The sequence below is a fragment of the Hyperolius riggenbachi genome, chromosome 1, assembly GCF_040937935.1.
Source record: "Hyperolius riggenbachi isolate aHypRig1 chromosome 1, aHypRig1.pri, whole genome shotgun sequence".
Taxonomy (NCBI): domain Eukaryota; kingdom Metazoa; phylum Chordata; class Amphibia; order Anura; family Hyperoliidae; genus Hyperolius; species Hyperolius riggenbachi.
In genome coordinates, this window is record NC_090646.1 from 75,716,106 (window position 1) to 75,739,562 (window position 23,457).

Below are 23,457 nucleotides of genomic sequence, written 5' to 3' on the forward strand. Positions count from 1 at the left end.
TTGCTCTGGGAACTGCAGTAAAATAGCGCACTTCCATGATTTCAGAAATATACAGCACTTTGCAATTTCTTTGTTGTAGTAGCACAGCTCTGGATAAACTACAGCCCGGGTCAGCCCTGAAGAGGCTACTGTAAGAATAAATGATGGCATTTTATTTGTGTGATCATCATCCACTGCAAAATTCCTTCTTATATTACAAATATGCTCATAAACATTCAAGCCAAAGAGATTATTTTTACCATGTAAACGTTTTATTATACACAGTAAAAGCGATACATTATTGGTCTTCTAGGAGACTCGTTTGCTGATTCTCTTGTAGACAATGTCATTGTTGGTCATAACCTGCAATAAAAAAAAGTTTGATTATTTCTTGGTATTGGGAATGGAGTATTGTGAATGGTGTTGGTGAATTCGGCATATTTCGGAACCTTGTTCTGAATTCTGCCAAATTGAACCTGAATCTAAGTGCATGCACTCCGCAGCAGGGGTTGTCAACTCACCCTGGTCACCACCTCTGTGCACTGTCCTCCACGTTGCGTTTCAGATCTCACATACTTTTTCCTTCACGTTTGGCAGAATTCGGAACAAGGTTTGCGCTTTGTAGCCAAAAACAATTACCGAGCACAGACAAATACAGTACTGCCTTCTACAGCCCTAGAAGTGGGGTGGGATGCGGAAAGGGGAGCATTTCTCTCACATAGCTTGAGGCCTCTGATACAGGAGGCTAAAGGTGGTGAATCCACTGCCTGTCATCTGCTCCTGTGCATCAGCTTTGCACTTGCAAGCACTTAGCATGTGTGCATGAAATAGAGGCACGAGGAAAAATGGGGACCAGGTGAAGATAACATAAGCCTAAACGATAAATACCGTGGTGAATTAGGTCGACAGATGAAAACGAAACCTAACACTACTCTCACACAGAACCTTACCCCCTACGATGCCTAACCCTAAACCCCCCCCCCCCCCTTCCTAAAGCCTAACCCTAAAACCCACCATATTGATGCCTAAACCTAAAACCCCCCTTCCTGGCATCTAAAACCCCCCTTCCTGAAGCCTAACCCTAAACCTCCTCTTCCTGATGCCTAACCCTAAACCCCCCTCATGGTGCCTAACCCTAAAACACCCCTTCCTGACGCCTAACCCTAAAATCCCCTTCCTGATGCCTAACTCTAAACCCCCCCTTCCTGATGTCTAACCCTAAACCCCTCCTCCTGATGCCTAACCTTAAAACACCACTTCCTTATGCCTAACCCTAAAACACCCCCTTCCTGATGCCTAACCCTAAAATTCCCCTCCTGATGCCTAACGCTAAAACCCCCCTTCCTAATGCCTAACCCCTAAACCCGCTTTCTGACGCCTAACCCTAAAACACCCCTTTTTAATGCCTAACCCTAAAATTGCCCTTCTTGATGCGTAATCCTAAACCCCCCTTCCTAAAGCCTAACCCTAAAACCCCCCTTCTTAACACCTAACCCTAAAACATTAGGGTTAGGGTGTATCAAAAAAGGAAAACCTGTTAAATACAAAAGACAAAAATTGTCAATATCTATAATTTTCTAATTACATTTGAAAACAATAATTTGCAAGAAAGAAAAATTGTTAACTACAAAATATTTCAATAACTATAACTTTTCAATTTTCAAAACGATAAAAACTTCAAAAAAAAAAACTTCACAAAAGACAACATTCTAATGTTATCAAAACTAAAACATTTTCAAAAATGATAACGTTCTAATTTTCAGAACGATATCTACCGGGAGCCCAAATTTCTACTTTCACAGCCCATAGCCCAATAGTTGATATTTGCATTAGCACCTACGTCAGCTCAGCACCCAAATCGTCTGTTAGTCACCAGTGCCCAAATTTTCTGCTTCCCTTAGCATGAGCAGAAGCAGCCACTGCATTGAGTCACATGATCTGAGTGTGGTTTTCTTTGCTGCTGGGTAACTATTCCACACGTCCAACAAAGACACACATCCTACTAATATTATAAATGGGAAAGTTCGGATGTTTGGATGTTTGTTACTTGACCACGCAAAAATGGCTGAACGGATTTGAATGAAATTTGGCACACACATAGTACACTACCTGGAATAAAGAATAGGATACTTTTTATACCTATAACCAAAAAGTGGGCGGAGACAAATACAAATTTTACTGGGAAAATGTAAACCACAGCCATTCTTACACTGTTAATTGTAGGGTTCCCAACCTTTGCACAGTTGGTCGCTGGGTGACTAGGATTAATATTCAGAAAAGTGGGTGGCGCCTATAAAAGCCAATCAAAATACACCTATTGATTTTCAAGGGGAATATGTACATTGCTACCATTCTTGCACTGTTAATGGCACAGGCCTCAAACCTGGTACAGTTGATCATTCGGTGACTAGGGTTCAAATTGAGAAAGGGGGTGGAGTCACAAACAGCCAATCAGATTTGTTTCATTCCAATGCAAATTATTGATGCCAAACACCGCAAAGCTCACAAACTTGGTAATTGAGTAATTGATTAATTGTGTGTTAGGGTTAGGAAAAGTGGGTGCAGCCAACACCAGCCAGATACATAATCGGGCAACAACTTGGTCATCAGTGGGCGGAGACAAAATACAAATTTCACTAGGAAAATGTAATCAGCAGCCATTCTTACATTGTTAATGGTAGTGTTCTCAAACTTTGCACAGTTGAATACTGGGTGACTGGGATTTATATTCAGAAAAGTGGGTGGAGCCTTCAAAAGCCAATCAAAATTCACCTATTGATCTTTCAGGGGAATATTTCATTGCTGCCATTCTTGCACCAGAAAAAAGTACTGGGTAGCTCACAAAAACAGCACCACACTTATATAGGGTATCAAAAAATTCATAAACATTTTATTTCAATATACATAATTCCGATATACAAATGATTAAAAACATCTAAAAACTGACCAACCTAAATCTTTCACATATATTCTAGATACTATCCATAATAATGATATAGACTGGGTCATATAGATCAAACAATGCAACCTTCAATGGCAATTTATTAAGTAACGGTGTAGGGTGCACATTGTTTGAGCACTCTAACACCTATGAACCCGGGTTCAGTACTTCAAATAACTTGTGAACATGTATAACACATATATAATATAAAGTGCAATAGTGAACATAGATATGAATATATTATATGCATTGAGCAATGAAAATGTCAATAGCCATAGTGACCAACCTGTGCTGAATTTGAATGTGACAGACCATAGGTAAAGCATGCAGTGTAGTGAATCAGGGAGTATACTTAGCCGGTATGTGAAGACTTAAGAAGTGTGGAAGAAGAGCTGGGCCCGCTCGGTGGACTTATCCACCGGTTCCGCGGCCGTCACGGAGATTCCCTCGCTCTCGTTGAAAAAGCGGAACCGGTGGATAAGTCCACCGAGGGCTCCCAGCTCTTCTTTTTTTTGCCTACCGTATATACTCGCATATAAGCCGACCCGCATATAAGCCGACCCCCCAACTTTTCCCTGAAAAACCAGGGAAAAATGATTGACCCCCATATAAGCCGGGGGTAGGAAATGCTGGATTGGTGCAGCCCCCCAGTGTGTCCCAGTATAGCTAGTATAGTGCCCAGTATGGGTAGGTACTGCCTCAGTATAGCTAGTATAGTGCCCAGTTTAGCTAGTATAGTGCCCAGTTTAGCTAGTATAGTGCCCAGTATAGCTAGTGTAGTGCCCAGTATAGCCAGTATAGTGCCCAGTATAGCCAGTATAGTGCCCAGTATAGCCAGTATAGTGCCCAGTATAGGTAGGTAGTGTCCAGTATAGCTAGTATAGTGCCCAGTATAGCTAGTAAAGTGCCCAGTTTAGCTAGTATAGTGCCCAGTTTAGCTAGTATAGTGCCCAGTATAGCCAGTATAGTGCCCAGTATAGCCAGTATAGTGCCCAGTATAGGTAGGTAGTGTCCAGTATAGCTAGTAAAGTGCCCAGTTTAGCTAGTATAGTGCCCCAGTATGGCTAATATAGTGCCCCATTATGGCTAATATAGTGCCCCAGTATGGCTAGTATAGTGCCCCAGTATGGCTAGTAAAGTGCCAAGTTTAGCCAGTATAGTGCCCAGTATAGGTAGGTAGTGTCCAGTATAGCTAGTAAAATGCCCAGTATAGCTAGTATAGTGCCCAGTATAGCTAGTAAAATGCCCAGTATAGCTAGTAAAATGCCCAGTATAGCTAGTATAGTGCCCAGCATATGTAGGTAGTGTCCCAGTATAGCGCTCCCCCCTCCCCGCTCCCCCCGCGGCCGCCGCTGCTATTACCTGCTTAGGCAGCGGCCGCTTCCTAATCCGCGTTCCCCTTCTCATGTTGCAGAGTGTATCACAGCAGCGCGCCCGGCGCTGCTGCTGTGACGATGCAGGGGGCAGGAAAGAGCAGTTCCCCTGGTAACGGCGATACAGATCGCCGCTACTAGACCACCAGGAAAGACTCGCATACAAGCCGACCCCCCAACTTTTGACCCCCTTTTTGGGGGTCAAAAATTCGGCTTGTATGCGAGTATATACGGTAAATTGCCATTCATGAGTTACGAGCAAATTACCTTTTAAAGCGAAAAATCGCTAAAAACAAAAGTCGAATGTTACATTATTTTCATGAAAATGTAAGCGAAAAAAATCTGCATTTTTCTCATCACTGCTGTTCAGCCTTCTGTGTAAAATATGCTTGAATAAATCACTGCAAACAGGGTCTATATAATAAGGTGATGGTGGGGGATCCCTATTGGTCTTTTTGCAATCCTATAGGAGCCTGAGTCTTCTAAAGGAGCTCAAATCTGTATACCGGAGTTTCTTTCATGCAGAGGCCCCCAGCAGCGGTGCCCGCAGTGGCAGAGGACCTGAATGGACGGGTGGCAAATAAATCAGACAAGTGGCTATGTGAGCGGAGCAGAATGCATAACGCAAGGTATGCAAACGTGGCAAGTCAACATGTGACGGAACCTGTGCGTATCTGCCGCTCCATTGTGCATCTGGACCCAGCCTTAAATAGTGATGGCAACAACTGTTCGCTGGCGAACAGTCCTTGTGTAATGACCTCGGGGCTACTACTGGGTCGGGGGGGTCCGTCAGTAGTGTGCAGGCGCTGGCCTGGTGGTGCACGTCATTGATCACACACACCTGTGGCTGGAAGCGCTCTCAGCCTTAAAGGACCACTACCGTGAAAAAAATAGGCAGTCAAAATCAGACAGAACCGACAGGTTTTGGGCCAGTCCATTTCCTCATGGGGGATTTTCAGGGTTTTCTTTGTTTTCAACAGCATTTCCTCAACAGCAGTTTAACTGCCAAAATAGTAAGATACCAGCCCGCCCCCCTACTCACTTGCACAATACTTTTTCATTTAGACTTTGCAACTTTGGGCACGCACTGTCAGGCAAGCGCCTGCACACTACTGACGGACCTCGCCAACCCGGAAGTTGCACCAAGATCATTGCACAGGGACTTTTTTTTGCCAGCGAACAGATCTTGCTTTCACTAGCCTTAAAGAGGAACTGTCACGAAAATCTTAACATTTAAAACACATACAAATAAGAAGTACATTTCTCCCAGAGTAAAATGAGCCATAAATGACTCTTCTCCTATGTTGCTGTCACTCACTTACAGTAGGTAGTCGAAGTCTGACATTACCAACAGGTTTTGGGCTAGTCCATCTCTTCATGGGGGATTCTCAACATGGCCTTTATTCTTTATAAGGACATTCCCTGAAAAAGATCTATACAAAGATGCTGGCCAGCCTCCCTGCTCACTGCACACTATTTTGGCAGTTGGACGAAACAACTGCCATTCACTAAGTGCTTTTAAAAATAAAGAAAACCCTGAGAACCCCCCTATGAGAAGATGGGCTAGTCCAAAATCTGTCGGTAATGACAGATTTCTACTACTTACTGTAAGTGACAGCAACACAGGAGAAAAGTAATGTATGGCTCATTTTACTCTGGGAGAAATGTACTTCTTTTTTGTATGTGTTTTAAATTTTAAGATTTTAGTGACAGTCCCTCTTTAAAAGATACATATGCGCAACCTAAATATAAAAAATCCACTTACCTGGGGCTTCCTCCAGCCCCTGCCTGCCGTCCCGTGCCCTCGTCGCAGCTCCACTCCACGCTGGTGGTCCGGGGTCCCCTCCGGCGCAAGACGTCCACAGCGCCTGCGCGAGCAGCTCTCAGAGTCGCGCTGACTGCATCCGGACTGTACTGTCCGGATGACATCAGTGCGAGTCAGTCAGCCGCACGCAGGAGTGCAGGTAGATGCCGACCTGGTGAGGTCGGCATCTGCACTGGAGGGGACCGGGAATCGTGAGCCACCGGAGCTGCGGCGAGGGCACAGGATGGCTGCCAGGGGCTGGCGGAAGCCCGAGGTAAGTGGATTTTTTATTTTTGGATTGCTCGAACCTTCCCTTTAAAGTGTGTACTAAAGTTTCCATGGCAAACATTAGAGTATAGAAATCTTACATTAATCAGCAAATCTCCAGACAGCTCAATCACGTGAGTGAACCCATTAAAGTGTGATACAAGCTTTCCATCCTCCATATTCATGGTTGTCTGAAAAAAAAAACAAGGTAAAGATTATGTAGGCAGAGAGATAGATAGATAGATAGATAGATAGATAGATAGATAGATAGATAGATAGATAGATAGACCTCTCTAGTTTTACTCCTCACTAGATAACCCTAACAGGCACTTTGCCTTTATACATACCGCAGACCTCCCCACTTCTTGTTTCCCCCTATTCCTTTAAATTGTTAAATTGTAAGCTCGCAATAGCAGAGCTCTCTCACCCTTTTGTGTTTTGGAATTTGTTATTCATTTCATAGCTCACACTCTGTAATACATTTTATTCATCTGTCACTGTAATCACCGCGTACGTTAAAAAGGGGCGCTGGGAAAAAAGGGCGCGGGGTTTTAAACGATAAACATGGATAACGTTTAAAAATATAATGTACTATATTTCGTTTAAAAATAATGTTTTATAAAGTTATAAATCATTAAATAATGTGGATGAAATTGACAATTGTGAAAACGTTAATGTTCCGTTTAAAAAGTGAAATGTATAATAACATTTAAAAAAAAATTAGTAAGTAACCCTCCCTGTACCTACCCCTAACTAGTGTTGGGCGAACATCTAGATGTTCGGGTTCGGGCCGAACAGGCCGAACATGGCCGCGATGTTCGGGTGTTCGACCCGAACTCCGAACATAATGGAAGTCAATGGGGACCCGAACTTTTGTGGTTTGTAAAGCCTCCTTACATGCTACATACCCCAAATTTGCAGGGTATGTGCACCTTGGGAGTGGGTACAAGAGGAAAAAAAAATTAGCAAAAAGAGCTTATAGTTTTTGAGAAAATCGATTTTAAAGTTTCAAAGGGAAAACTGTCTTTTAAATGCGGGAAATGTCTGTTTTCTTTGCACAGGTAACATGTTTTTTGTCGGCATGCAGTCATAAATGTAATACATATAAGAGGTTCCAGGAAAAGGGACCGGTAACGCTAACCCAGCAGCAGCACACGTGATGGAACAGGAGGAGGGTGGCGCAGGAGGAGAAGAAGGCCACGCTTTGTGAGACACAACAACCCCGGCCTTGCATGAGGGCAAGAAGCGTGCGGATAGCAGGCTTTGTACCGCCATGCAGTCATAAATGTAATAAAGATAAGTGGTTCAATAAACAGGGACCACGCGGCAACGCTAACCCAGCAGCAGCAGACGTGATGGAACAGGAGCAGGCGCAGGAGGAGAAGGCCACGCTTTGTGAGACACAACAACCCAGGCCTTGCATGAGGGCAAGAAGCGTGCGGATAGCAGGCTTTGTACCGCCATGCAGTCATAAATGTAATAAAGATAAGTGGTTCAATAAACAGGGACCACGCGGCAACGCTAACCCAGCAGCAGCAGACGTGATGGAACAGGAGCAGGCGCAGGAGGAGAAGGCCACGCTTTGTGAGACACAACAACCCAGGCCTTGCATGAGGGCAAGAAGCGTGCGGATAGCAGGCTTTGTACGGCCATGCAGTCATAAATGTAATAAAGATAAGTGGTTCAATAAACAGGGACCACGCGGCAACGCTAACCCAGCAGCAGCAGACGTGATGGAACAGGAGGAGGCGCAGGAGGAGAAGGCCACGCTTTGTGAGACACAACAACCCAGGCCTTGCATGAGGGCAAGAAGCGTGCGGATAGCATGCTTTGTACCGCCATGCAGTCATAAATGTAATAAAGATAAGTGGTTCAATAAACAGGGACCACGCGGCAACGCTAACCCAGCAGCAGCAGACGTGATGGAACAGGAGCAGGCGCAGGAGGAGAAGGCCACGCTTTGTGAGACACAACAACCCAGGCCTTGCATGTGGACAAAAAGCGTGCGGATATAGCAGCAATGCTTTTTGCCGCCATGCAGTCATAAATGTAATACAGATGAGAGGTTCAATAAACAGGGCCCGGAAACGCAACACCATCCCAGATGTTCATTGGTCATGTTACTTGGTTGGGGTCCTGGAGTGTTGCGTAGTCATTTCCAATCCAGGATTGATTCATTTTAATTTGAGTCAGACGGTCTGCATTGTCTGTAGAGAGGCGGATACGCCGATCTGTGACGATGCCTCCGGCAGCACTGAAACAGCGTTCCGACATAACGCTGGCTGCCGGGCAAGCCAGCACCTCTATTGCGTACATTGCCAGTTCGTGCCAGGTGTCTAGCTTCGATACCCAATAGTTGAAGGGTGCAGATGGATGGTTCGACACAGCTACGCCATCTGACATGTAGTCCTTGACCATCTTCTCCAGGCGATCGGTGTTGGAGGTGGATCTGCACGCTTGCTGTTCAGTGGGCTGCGGCTGCATGGGTGTCAGAAAATTTTCCCACTCCAAGGACACTGCCGATACCATTCCCTTTTGGGTACTAGCTGCGGCTTGCGTTGTTTGCTGCCCTCCTGGTCGTCCTGGGTTTGCGGAAGTCAGTCTGTCTGCGTACAACTGGCTAGAGGAGGGGGAGGATGTCAATCTCCTCTCTAAAGTCTCCACAAGGGCCTGCTGGTATTCTTCCATTTTGACCTGTCTGACTCTTTCTTCAAGCAGTTTTGGAACATTGTGTTTGTACCGTGGATCCAGAAGGGTATAAACCCAGTAATTGGTGTTGTCCAGAATGCGCACAATGCGTGGGTCACGTTCAATGCAGTCTAGCATGAATTGAGCCATGTGTGCCAGAGTCCTACCAGAATCCTCATCATCCTCTTGTGAGCGTTGTGATAGTTGTTGTGATGCATCATAGTCGTCACCTTCCTCCTGGTCTGCTTCTGCTGACCATTCGCGTTGAATTGTGGAAGTCCAACGTGCACCGCTCTGGCCCTCGTCAGTGGTGGCATGAAATTCCTGCTCCAACTCCAGCTGTTCCTCCTCCTCTTCTTCGTCATAGCTGCTGGGGCCAGCGTTCCCTGAGGCGGATGGCCTGATGTTGGTACCATCACGCTGATCGTTTTCTCCTTCAGATTCCCCCAGTTGCATCATGACAGCTGTTTCCTTGATTTTTAACATCGACCTCTTCAGTAAACACAGCAGTGGTATGGTAATGCTGACTGAAGAGTTGTCACTGCTCACAAGCAACGTGGATTGCTCAAAATTTTGGAGGACTTGGCAGAGGTCCAACATGTTGGCCCAATCGGATCCACAGAAGCTTGGCAGCTGGCCGGATGCGCCTCGGTACTGCGCCGTCATGTACTGGACCACTGCACTCTTCTGCTCGCAAAAGCGGGCTAGCATGTGCAGCGTAGAATTCCAGCGCGTACAGACATCACACAGCAAGCGATGGTGGGGGAGATTGAAGCGCTCCTGCATCTTGGCGAGTGCCCCCGAAGCAGTACTGGAATTTCTACAATGTTTGGACACTCGACGCACCTTCAACAGCAGATCGGGCACGCCTGGGTATGTCCTCAGGAACCGCTGAACTACTAGGTTCATCACGTGCGCCAGGCAAGGGATGTGTGTCAGCTTAGCCAACCTTAAAGCGCGAATGAGATTACTCCCATTATCACACACAACCATGCCCGGTTTCAGGTCCAGCGGTGCCAGCCACAAATCCGTCTGTTCCTTTATTCCCCTCCAAATTTCCTCCCCTGTGTGCTGCTTATCCCCAAGGCAGATTAGCTTCAGCAACGCTTGCTGACGCATGCCAACAGCTGTGCTGCACTGCTTCCACGATCCTACTGCTGCTGGGTTAGCGTTTCCGGATGAGGTACAGCTTTGAGATGCGTTGGAGGAGAAGGAGTCAGAGAGGTAGGTGCTGCTGTTATCCAGTGGGAGGGACGGCGGTGCAGCTGTTTGTGGCGTGGGCAACACCCGTGCCGTAGCAGGTGAGGAATCGCTGCCAGGCTCCACAAGGTTCACCCAGTGCGCGGTAAGGGAGATGTATCGACCCTGGCCGAACGCACTCGTCCAGGTGTCAGTGGTGAGGTGAACCTTGCAGGCAACGGCATTCTTCAAGCTTCGGGTTATTTTGCTGACCACGTGCTCATGCAACTCAGGCACTGCAGAGCGTGCAAAGTGGTAGCGGCTGGGAACCACGTAACGTGGGATGGCCACTGACATCATGCCCTTGAAGCTGTTTGTCTCCACCAATCGATATGGCAGCATTTCGCAGGCCAGAAGCTTGGCTATGCTGGCTGTTACTGCCACGGCCCGGGGGTCATTTGCTGGCAATTTCCTCTTGCGCTCAAACATCTCCGACACAGACAACTGAACCGTAGCGCTGCACACGGAAGGGCTGTTGGTTGTTGTGTTTGATGAACACTGGGAGACCTCAAGAGCACTACTCCGGAAAGTGACAGTGTCAGCGTCGTCTGATGTTTGTGAATGTTGTGAACCACGCAATGGCTGGGCTACTGCTGCTGCTGAGGCGGGTCTGGTGAACCCAAGGGAGGCAGTGTTGTTTCTGGTACCCTGTCCTGACGCGTTTGCCCAAAGAGTGGGATGTTTGGATAGCATGTGACGGCTCATGCTGGTGGTGGAGAGGTTGTTAATATTTTTCCCCCTGCTCAGGCGGGTCTTGCACACCTTGCAAATCGCCATGGTAACATCCTCAGTGCAGTCTTCAAAGAAAGCCCAGACTTTGGAGCACCTGCCTCCTTGCTGGCGATTTCTGTTTGCTCCTCTTTTGCCTCTCACTTGAACTTCCACGCTTGTGGTGCCTGAAATTGCGCGCCGCCTACCTTGTGGCACAAGGCGAACTCGTGCAGCAGTGTGTTCTTCAACAGACTCATCTGTGCTGCTGCTACGACGGCGATGTTCTCGTTCACAAACAAAATCTGGGTCTCTGTCCACATTGTCCATACCCTCCTCTTCCATCTCCTCAAACTCGTCATATGTCATTGTGGGCCACCGCCGTGGAGTAGAGCTCCCCACAACAACCTCTGCGCAGCACACTCCAACGTCGTCTTCCAGATCTTGTCGGCCGACCTCCTGCAATTGCAACCCCTCCTGCCCAAATTGCTCTGGGATTTGGGTTTCCGAGTCCTCTTCGGACTCGCCTCGTATTTCAGTGCGCGGTACATTTCCCACAGTTAACGGTTGTGAATCCAGGCACAACATTTCTGGCTGTTCCTCCATTGACCTTTGAAAGGTGGAAGTTTGTTGGGCTGGGAATAGCTCCTGCGAATACCCCATTGTGTCCTGAGGTAATTCATCGGACTGGTTATCTGGCAGTTGTGTGCGTGGTGTCGCTGCCGGTTGTGTCAGCTTTGTGCCCACTGGCTCCTTGTAACTGGCTGAGGACTCGGACCTCGTGCGTGATGTGCTGGTGCTGCTTAACCCACTGCTGGACGCTTGAGAGGTCATCCAAGTAATTATCTGGTCCTGTTCTTTTGGATTTGTGAGGGTTGTTGTCCTGGACAACATGGGTGGTATTGAGTGGGTTTTCTTGGGTGCTCCCCTGTGGCCTGTACGTGAACCGTCAGGGGAAACACCTCTTCCCTTGCCCCTCCCTCTTTCACCGGATTTCTTCCTCATTTCACTTATCCTTACAGTACACGCTGACTGGCAGCAGTACAGTGGCAGTACAGAAATGCTATACAGTACCACTATTCCCAGCAGCGACACAGAGCACAATGCTATACAGTGACGGGTGAGCGGTGTACCACTATTCCCAGCAGACACAGAACAGTGAACAGAATGCTATATAGTGTGGCTGAGCGAGCGGTGTACCACTATTCCCAGCAGACACAGAACAGTGAACAGAATGCTATATAGTGTGGCTGAACGAGCGGTGTACTACTGTTCCCAGCAGACACAGAACAGTACACAGAATGCTATATAGTGTGGCTGAACGAGCGGTGTACTACTGTTCCCAGCAGACACAGAACAGTACACAGAATGCTATATAGTGTGGCTGAACGAGCGGTGTACTACTGTTCCCAGCAGACACAGAACAGTGAACAGAATGCTATATAGTGTGGCTGAGCGAGCGGTGTACCACTATTCCCAGCAGACACAGAACAGTGAACAGAATGCTATATAGTGTGGCTGAGCGAGCGGTGTACCACTATTCCCAGCAGACACAGAACAGTAAACAGAATGCTATATAGTGTGGCTGAGCGAGCGGTGTACCACTATTCCCAGCAGACACAGAACAGTGAACAGAATGCTATATAGTGTGGCTGAGCGAGCGGTGTACCACTATTCCCAGCAGACACAGAACAGTGAACAGAATGCTATATAGTGTGGCTGAGCGAGCGGTGTACCACTATTCCCAGCAGACACAGAACAGTGAACAGAATGCTATATAGTGTGGATGAGCGAGCGGTGTACCACTATTCCCAGCAGACACAGAACAGTAAACAGAATGCTATATAGTGTGGCTGAGCGAGCGGTGTACCACTATTCCCAGCAGACACAGAACAGTGAACAGAATGCTATATAGTGTGGCTGAGCGAGCGGTGTACCACTATTCCCAGCAGACACAGAACAGTGAACAGAATGCTATATAGTGTGGCTGAGCGAGCGGTGTACTACTGTTCCCAGCAGACACAGAACAGTACACAGAATGCTATATAGTGTGGCTGAACGAGCGGTGTACTACTGTTCCCAGCAGACACAGAACAGTACACAGAATGCTATATAGTGTGGCTGAACGAGCGGTGTACCACTATTCCAAGCAGACACAGAACAGTGAACAGAATGCTATATAGTGTGGCTGAGCGAGCGGTGTACCACTATTCCCAGCAGACACAGAGTGGCAGTAAACAGAATGCTATATAGTGTGGCTGAGCGAGGTACACAGAGTGGCAGTAAACAGAATGCTATATAGTGTGGCTGTGCAAGCGGTGTACTACTATTCCCAGCAGACACAGAGTGGCAGTAAACAGAATGCTATATAGTGTGGCTGAGCGAGGTACACAGAGTGGCAGTAAACAGAATGCTGAGCGAGCGGTGTACTACTATTCCCAGCAGCGACACACAATGACTGGGGGGACCCTGGCTAGCGTGGCTGGAGCGCGAACTACCCTGCCTGCCTACCCAAAGCTAAACCCACAGACAAATGGCGGAGATATGACGTGGTTCGGGTATTTATTTACCCGAACCACGTGACAGTTCGGCCAATCAGAGCGCGTTCGGGTCCGAACCACGTGACCCGTTCGGCCAATCACAGCGCTAGCCGAACGTTCGGGGAACGTTCGGCCATGCGCTCTTAGTTCGGCCATATGGCCGAACGGTTTGGCCGAGCACCGTCAGGTGTTCGGCCGAACTCGAACATCACCCGAACAGGGTGATGTTCTGCAGAACCCGAACAGTGGCGAACACTGTTCGCCCAACACTACCCCTAACCCCTAGACCCCCGTATTGGTGCCTAAACCTAAGACCCCCCTGGTGGTGCCTAAACCTAAGACCTCCCTGGTGGTGCCTAAACCTAAGACCCCCCTGGTGGTGCCTAAACCTAAGACCCCCCTGGTGGTGCCTAAACCTGAGACCCCCCTGGTGGTGCCTAAACCTAAGACCCCCCTGTTGGTGCCTAAACCTAAGACCCCCCTGGTGGTGCCTAAACCTAAGACCCCCCTGGTGGTGCCTAAATCTGAAATGAAATGTATAAGAACGTTTAAAGAAAAATTAGTAAGTAACCCTCCCTGTACCTACCCCTAACCCCTAGACCCCCGTATTGGTGCCTAAACCTAAGACCCCCCTGGTGGTGCTTAAACCTAAGAACCCCCTGGTGGTGCCTAAACCTAAGACCCCCCTGGTGGTGCCTAAACCTAAGACCCCCCTGGTGGTGCCTAAACCTAAGACCCCCCTGGTGGTGCCTAAACCTAAGACCCCCCTGGTGGTGCCTGAACCTAAGACCCCCCTGGTGGTGCCTAAACCTAAGACCCCCCTGGTGGTGCCTAAACCTAAGACCCCCCTGGTGGTGCCTAAACCTAAGACCCCCCTGGTGGTGCCTAAACCTAAGACCCCCCTGGTGGTGCCTGAACCTAAGACCCCCCTGGTGGTGCCTAAACCTAAGACCCCCCTGGTGGTGCCTAAACCTAAGACCCCCCTGGTGGTGCCTAAACCTAAGACCCCCTTGGTGGTGCCTAAACCTAAGACCCCCCTGGTGGTGCCTAAACCTAAGACCCCCCTGGTGGTGCCTAAACCTAAGACCCCCCTGGTGGTGCCTAAACCTAAGATCCTCCTTAGTGATCACTGTATTGTGTGTAGAATAATGTTTTAGAAACAGTAAGGGATAAAATATATTACAATTTACGTTACGTACTGATCGCTTTATTTTGTGAATAATAATGTTTTACAAATAGTAAAGGGATAACATTTAAAATAATGTTTTATTGAAAGAGGAAACGTAAATCATCACAAGCAGTTATAAAACATTAAAAATCTTCGGGCGCCCTTGGAAAACGTTATTATTCTCGGGCGCCCTTTTTTCCTGTTCGGCGCCCAGTAAACGATATTTACTATGGGAGTGAATGGCGGCGCCCGATTTGTCCACTAGCCTCCTGCGCCCTTTTTTACTGTTTCCGTAATGACCAGTTCTGGATCTTGTACCAGTGTCCATATTTGCTGTATATCAAATATGATTGTCTGTATCATTATGAACCCTTTGTTTGTTTTCCTACTTTGTACAGCTAGATAGATAGATAGATAGATAGATAGATAGATAGATAGATAGATAGATAGATAGATAGATAGATAGATAGATAGCAGAAACCTTCAGGTACGGTCAATTTCCTGGATGAACGCTTTTTAGACGTGTGTATATATCCTGTTTGAACGTTTTGACTATGACCAAAGACACATCACTGTCTGAGGCTCCCTGCACACTGCAAATCCGTTTTGCGATTCCGTTTCCGATTTGCAATTCCGATTTTCCCTGAATGCAATAAACAGAAAAACGGAGGAAAAAACGCAGCATTCAGTAACGATTAAAAATCGGAATCAGATGTAAAAAACAATTAAAAAAAGGAATCTGAATCGCATGCAGTGTGCAGGGAACCTGAAACGCATCAGCCATTTTGTCTGTCCTGCCGTGATATGAAATAAAGGCTGGAGATTTTATTGGAGCCAGTGATGCGTAGAAATGCGAACATCTCAGAATCTCTGGGCCTTGTACTACTTCCGGGTCACTATGACCCGAAGTAGTACGCCTGCGCTGGCCCGGCAGTGCGCGTCCTAGATCTCTCTCCTGTTGCGGGGCACTTTCTGCACATGTGCGTGATGTCATGAGTGACGTCACGCCCATGCGCAGAGAGTGCCCTGCAACAGGAGCGTGATATAGGACGTGCACCGCCGGGCCAGCGCAGCCGTACTACTCCGTGTGATAGCGACCCGGAAGTAGTACAGGGCCCAGAGAGATTTGCCCGGCGAACGGTTCAGGCCATCTCTATTGATGTGTTGCCATTTTGTTCTAATTGTTTCTATGGACTACCTTGGAGGAGAGGTCTTTACATCATATGTCTGGAGCAGAGATGGATCATCCACAAGGCAATTCTAGGCAGTTACCTAGGGCTTGGAGAAAATCTAGGGGCCCAGTGGATTCTAGCGCCCACCAAATATATCTAAAAAAGCCAGGTGACCATCAGCGGTGAGTAAAAACTGCTATCTGGCCTAGGGCCCCATTTCATCTTAACCCTTTCCTGGACTGGAGTATGAGCAGTGCCATTTGCTCTGAAAGTACTTTGGTTGATGTATTCCAATTTTATTCTCAGAAAATTTTATAATTGCATAAGATTAACCCATTCAGGTTCCGTGGTTTTCATGAGAGAAATGTTCACCTCCCATTCATTAGCCTATAACTTTATCACTACTTATCACAATGAACTGATCTATATCTTGTTTTTTCCGCCACCAATTAGGCTTTCTTTGGGGGGTACATTTTGCTAAGAGCCACTTTACTGTAAACGCATTTTAACAGGAAGAATAAGAAAAAAATGGAAAAATTCATTATTTCTCAGTTTTCAGCCATTATAGTTTTAAAATAATACATGCCTCCATAATTAAAACTCACGTATTGTATATGCCCATATGTCCCGGTTAATACACCATTAAAATTATGTCCCTATCACAATGTATGGCGACAATATTTTATTTGGAAATAAAGGTGCATTTTTTCCATTTTGCATCCATCACTATTAACAAGTTTAAAATAAAAAAAATATAGAAATATTTCATCTTTACATTGATATTTAAAAAGTTTAGACCCTTAGGTAAATATTTACATGTTTTTTTTTTTTTTAATTGTAATGGTTTTTTTTATTTATAGTAAACATTTTATTTGGGTAGTTTTGGGAGGGTGGGGGGTAAACAATAGATTTATAATGTAAATGTGTGTTGATTTTAATTCATTTTTATTTTCAGGTGTAGTATTACTTTTTGGCCACAAGATGGCGGCCATGAGTTTGTTTACATGACGTCACTCTAAGCGTAACACACGCTTAGAGTGGCGCATCAGGAAGTGAATGGCCAGAAAAGGCGCAGCTTCCGAGAGAAGCTGTCGCTTTTTCAGCGGGGGAGAGGAATCAGTGATCGGACTTCATAGTCCGATACATTGATTCCCTGACTACCGAATCCGCGGCCGGGAGTGCGCGTGCACGCGCGCGATCGGCCGCGGGGGCGCGCGGTAGCGCACATGGTTTCTGGACGTAGTTTCTACGTCCAGAAACCAAAACACGTTAAGTTCAGGGCTGTTTCTTGGGCAGTGCGGGCAGGGCGACCGCCCTGGGCGCAGAATGGCAAGCAGAAGTAGGGGGCACAGGCAGAAGGACATAACCGCTAGGGAGCTGGTGACATGCGGTGCAGGCAAATGGAAGAAGAAAGAACCAGTACGACCACCTTCCTTGACTCCTCCAGGGTTGCCTGCGTCGCCATCATCACGTCACCACCGCATGATGACCCCTGATGTCCTGTAGCGGTACTGCGGTGTGTGGTGTGTGTGTGTGTGTGCGCGCATGCATGTAATAAATTGTGATAAACGTGTCACAAGCTTTGATCCATCCAACTGGTGGTTTTGCATAAGCTGACTTCTGACGCCTAGCCCCCATGTGAACAAGCATCTTAAACATGAAATGGCCGTCGTGATGCTCCCACACCCACCCCTTGTTGCTCTCACTACAGCTGATACAATGGACTGTACAATAAGATCCTGAGTCGTTTCATGGATGTTTTGATACCAAGAGATTGCTTTGTATACAATAAAGGATACTTCTTTGCAAGTGTTTCTGGCGGTGCATGTCCTTTCCTTTAATTTAAAATATGAGAATCGCAGACTTCTTCTTCTAACAATATTAAAGGGGAACTGAAGAGAGAGGTATATGGAGGCTGTCACATTTATTTCCTTTTAATCAATACCAGTTGCCTGGCAGCCCTGCTGGTCTATTTCTCTGCAGTAGTATCTGATTAAAACCAGAAACAAGCATGCAGCTAGTCTTGTCAGATCAGACTTATAAGTCTGAACCACTGAAACACCTGATCTGCTGCATGCTTGTTCAGGGGCTATGGCTAATAGTATTAGAGGCAGAGGATCAGCAGGGCTGCCAGGCAACTGGTATTGTCTAAAAGGAACTAAACATGACAGCCTCCATATACCTCTCTCTTCAGTTCCCCTTCAAATGTTTTATTGACACAATGAGAACAAAACCCCCTACAAAAATTGCCCCATAAAAGCAGATACACGGCAGCATTTAACATGCTCCTCGCTCTCACAGCCGGCTGTGTACAGCAAACAATCACACCACCACACACACACCAATCAATCAGTTGGCCAATGTCACACCAATGTCTAAATGTCCTTGTCAGGACTTCACTTACACAGACGACCAAACGGCAGAATGATGAAGCTTTGATAGGGAAGCGATAGTAGTGGTGGAGAGCGGTGTGTGCTGTTAGCGGCATCACTCTCAGCCTGCGCAGGATAGCATGATACAGCGTGCAGCACAGCACTAGGTCCTTACTATATGATAGCGTGGACCCGAATGCATAGAGCAGTGCACTGCCTGAAGATAACCTGCAGCATTGGCTGGAATCTAGGGAAATATCAATAGAGGTGGTGAGAGCCCATGCAGGCAGAGCTTCATATGCAACATGTAAAACTGGGCTTTGTGATTGCTCTCACTACCTGTGAGGTGCATTGAACTGTTGTGCAGCATAAGCGAGCCTTATTTAAATGCAGCAGCAGTCATTTTTCCTTTGGTCGCCTGTGCAATTGAAGTCCTGACAAGGACATTTAGACATTAGTGTGACATTGACCAATTGATTGGTGTGTGTGTGGTGTGATTGTTTGCTGCACAGAGAGCGAAGGGGCACGTTGGATGCTGCCGTGTATCTGTTTTTATGGGGGAATTTTTGTAGGGATTTTTCTACTCGTGTCAATAAAGCAGAGGCGGGACAAGGTCCTCCAGCACCCAAGGCACCAAAGTGCGCCCCCCCCCATCCCTTTCACCCCAGCCGTCACACACTGATTGCTATTAGACTAAGAGGCGCTCCAGAGCCCCCCCCCCCCCCCAAACACCTTATTCTCTAGTTATCTGCCATGTATACTCTTTTCTTATGTCTCTCTGTTTCAAACCCAATAGGGGAATGATAGCTGAGTGAGTTGTGCGTCCCCTCCTACACTACGCCCTGAGGCTGGAGCCTCTCCCGCCTCTGTCTCGGCCCAGCCCTGCAATAAAGCATTTAATATTGTTAGAAGAAGAAGTCTGCGATTCTCATATTTTAATTGTTATTATATAATCGCAGTACAGCTCCCTTGTATATGGGTTTAACAAGGATTCAATAGCTATGCACTCCTTAACCCCCTGAGCAGTATGCACGACAGTGTGTCGGACTGCTCGCTAGCCTCAGGAGCCCCCCATGATTAATGTATTAGATCAAATGGCTGCAAAAGTTTAGCTAGCACTAGGCTAGTTAGTATAGGTGGCCAGCACCCCCCGATCACCCCCGATCCAGCCGCAGTCAGTGACATCATGTGCGATCCTCCCCATAGAGAAGAGCTGTGCAGGGAGGCTGCGCCGATCGCTGGAACCAGGCTGGGTAAGCCATTCAATCTATCAGATGAATCCTGGGGACTCTGCGGCTGCAAAACCTCCTTAGCTGCGTAATGCTCAGGAGGTTAATGATTATTGTGCATGCCCTTTCATCTCATCACATTGACTTCTGTTTTTGAACAATATCATTTTAGTATTATGGTAGGGTAGGAAAAGGTAACTTAGCTACTAGTTTCATTTTATCAGGCTCTATGGGAAACCTTCCAGGGGCGTAGCAATAGGGGGTGCAGAGGTAGCGACCGCATCGGGGCCCTGGGGCCAGAGGGGCCCACAAACGGCCCTCTCTCAACTACAGTATTAGCTCTCTATTGGTCCTGTGCTGGTAATAATCACTTCTATAGATACTTTGAATAGTGGTAATCATTAACAAACTGTTCCCCATCCCCTTCTTGCTCCTCTGACACTGTAGTTGCCATTGGCAGGTTTTGGTGCGCCGTATCAATTGTTATGTATAGAGTGCTTGGGGGGCCCCACTGTAAAACTTGCATCAGGGCCCACAGCTTCTTAGCTACGCCACTGAAACCTTCCATATACTTTTGAGCCTTTTCAGCCAGTCACTGCCTCTGTTTTCTTTTTAAATAATGCAAATGGGGTAAACAGCACAAACCATGCAATTTTATTGCAATGCATGCACACAGCTATGAAGCTCCCAAGCTCCACACAAACATATATAAACACGCAGGGCTGCAGCACACAAACAAGAAAAAAGTAACAGGGGCTCTTGGTCCCACTTTACAGTTCTCAAGCTCACTGATTGTGCCAAAGTGCCCCCCATATGGCAAGTATGGTGACTCACCTTATCCTTTGCATTATCCTACTAATCCTATCCTTCTAATATAATAAATGGGAAAGTTTGTATGTTTGGATGTTTGTTACTCGATCACGCAAAAATGGCTGAACGGATTTGAATGAAATTTGGTACACACATAGTACACTACCTGGAATAACATATAGGATATGTTTTATTCCCATAACCAAAAAGGGGGCGGGGACAAATACAAATGTTACTGGAAAAAAACTGCAGCCATTCTTACACTGTTAATGGCAGGGTTCTCAAACTTTGCACAGTTGGTTACTGGGTGACTGGGATTAATATTCAGAAAAGTGGGTGAAGCCTATAAAAGCCAATCAAAATTCACCTATTGATTTTCAAAGGGAATATGTAATTACTGCCATTCTTGCACTGTTAATGGCACAAGCCTCAAACCTGGTACAGTTGATCATTGGGTGACTAGGGTTCCATTTCAGAAAGGGGGTGGAGCCACAAACAGCTAATCAGATTTGTGTCATTCCAATGCAAATTATTGATGTCAAACACCGCAAAGCTCACAAACTTGGTCATTGAGTAATTGATTTATTGTGTGTTAGGGTTAGAAAAGTGGGCACAGCCAACAACACCAGCCAAATACATAAGCGGGCAACGCTGGGTCATAAGTGGGCGGAGACAAATACAAATTTTACTAGGAAAATGTAAACAGCAGCCATTCTTAAACTGTTATTTGTAGGGTTCTCAAACTTTGCACAGTTGGTTACTGGGTGACTGGGATTAATATTCAGAAAAGTGGGTGGAGCCTACAAAAGCCAATCAAAAATGACCTATTGATTTTAAAGGGGAATATTTCATTGCTGCCATTCTTGCACTGTTAATGGCACAAGCCTCAAACCTGGTACAGTTGATCATTGGTTGACTGGGGTTTAAATTTATAAAAGGGGGTGGAGCCCCAAACAGCCTATCTGATTTGTTTCATTTTAATGCAGGTTATTGATGCCAAAGACCGCAAAGCTCACAAACTTGGTCATTGAGTAATTGTGTGTTAGGGTTAGGAAAAGTGGGCGCAACCAACTGTTAAGCTTGGGGGTGTAATCTCCACAGTCAGCATACAACACATAAGCTGACGTGAAGGAGGTACACACACCAGCACAAGGGATCAAGATATCCCCAGTTTAGTGGAGGAGAGGACTGACTCCAATAGGAGATTGTGGTGCACAGAGCCGGTGCAGATCTGAACAGCCACAAACACTTTCGTAATAACGTCTCAGCGCAAGTAGCGCTGAGCGCATAAACCAGGACTGAGGAGATCAGGACAGGTAGACAGAATGAACGCTTGCTAGCTAGCGATTACTTAGCGACAGCAAGCGTCCAAAACCAGACAGACTGGAATGAGGCAGCCAATGCGTTGCGGCGATGGCGTGCCTCACAAAGACAGGACAGGAGAGACAGGAAATAGCAGGATCGAGATAGATGAACGTAACACAGATAAATATACAATAAGTATGTTTTCCTAGCGTATTACAATTACAGCTATCAATGAAACTATTCGTAACGTCTGACTAACATATGTATATATTGGCAATGAACCGATATATGACATAAGCAGGAACTCCGACTAAGACTGAAGCAACACAGGGAACAGGACTCAGAAGGATTCGCTATCTCTTCGCAGAGATGAACGCAATCCACAAACAGGACCAGGAACAGGATTCAGAAGGATTCGTTATCTCTTCGCAGAGATGAACGCAATCCACAAACAGGACCAGGAACAGGATAACTAGCTCAGCACGGGTGTTCACGATACGCGCAAACTACCAAAACGTGCTGGAAAACTGACAAACTGAACACAGGAAATAAACAGTTCGTGTACGTATATATCAGCGACACTGATATATTAACGTAACACGAATACAAGGAAAATAACAAAATGCGCAAGTATGCGTATATATTGGCGATGAACCAATATATGACACAAGACAAGCAAGTAGCAACTTCTAGAACAAGAGCAGAACTAGGAGGACTCGCTGACCCCTTCGCAGGAGTCAGCGCAGTCCACACGGACCAGGAACGAGGTGGGGCACGAGCAGAGTAACAGATAGAGTCTGAAACTATGATAGCCCATGAGGCATTGCAGGAAGCAGTTCTTTATACTGAGGTCATCCAATGGGAGCAGACCTGCAGATTCCCACACAAGTGAATGGTAATTAATCACAGGCTGATAGCAGGAAAAGGCAGACAATGATATGCAGCCTGCAGGAAAGGGACCGCCCCTCCACTGCAGCAGACAATGTTTGTTTACACAAAAGCATATTAAACTGTCATTAACTTCAGAGCGACTGCAGATGGAATCAGCAACTAGTTTAAGTGCAAACCAAACTATGCAAGCAAATGCATGTAATGACATTAGAACTGCTTGGTTTGCAATACCACTGCAGTCAGCAGAAAACGCTGCAGAAGCGATCATAACACCAACACCAGCCAAATACATAATCGGGCAAAGCCGGGTCATCAGTAGGCGGAGACAAATACAAATTTCACTGAAATTTCACTGAGAAAATGTAAACTGCAGCAATTCTTACACTATTAATGGCAGATTCTCATACTTTGCACAGTTGGTCACTGGGTGACTGAGATTAATATTCAGAAAAGTGGGTGGAGCCTACAAAAGCCAATCAAAATCCACCTATTAATCTTTAAGGGGAATATTTAATTGATGCCATTCTTGCACTGTTAATGGCACAAACCTCTTGCACAGTTAATCACCTGTACCTGGTACAGTTGGCCATTGGGTGATTGGGGTTCAAATTTAGAAAAGGGGTGGAGCCACATCCAATCAGATTTATTTTATTTCAATGCAAATTATTGATGCCAAAGACCGCAAAGCTCACAAACTTGGTCATTTAGTAATTGAGTAAGTGTGTGTTTGGGTTAGAAAAAGTGGGTAGAGCCAACACCAGCCAAATACGTACACAAGCAATGCCGGGCCATCAGCTAGTTCATTATAATTCCCTGTGAACGTGCACAACCACGCCCATAAATTAGCATAAATTAGAGCTAGTTCACGCCAAAAATTTTGTAATAATCGCAAGTGCTTAGCTTTTTTGTAGCGATTTGCAGGAGCGATTCCTGACATATGCCTGGTGATTTTGTACTTCGGCCTAGCGATT

At 46.4% G+C, this 23,457-nt stretch overlaps 1 protein-coding gene across 1 annotated transcript in view; it reads right to left on the reverse strand.

The window, feature by feature from the left end:
• Nucleotides 1-288: 288 nt before the first annotated feature.
• The window catches only part of LOC137555554 (fatty acid-binding protein, liver-like), a 44,268-nt gene continuing 21,099 nt past the window's right edge, over nucleotides 289-23,457 (reverse strand). The window contains exons 3-4 of the mRNA XM_068271580.1: nucleotides 6,466-6,555; nucleotides 289-342 (exon numbers count right to left, since the gene is read on the reverse strand). Of these exons, the coding sequence (XP_068127681.1) occupies nucleotides 289-342; nucleotides 6,466-6,555 (144 nt within the window). The remainder of the gene's footprint in view (nucleotides 343-6,465; nucleotides 6,556-23,457) is intronic.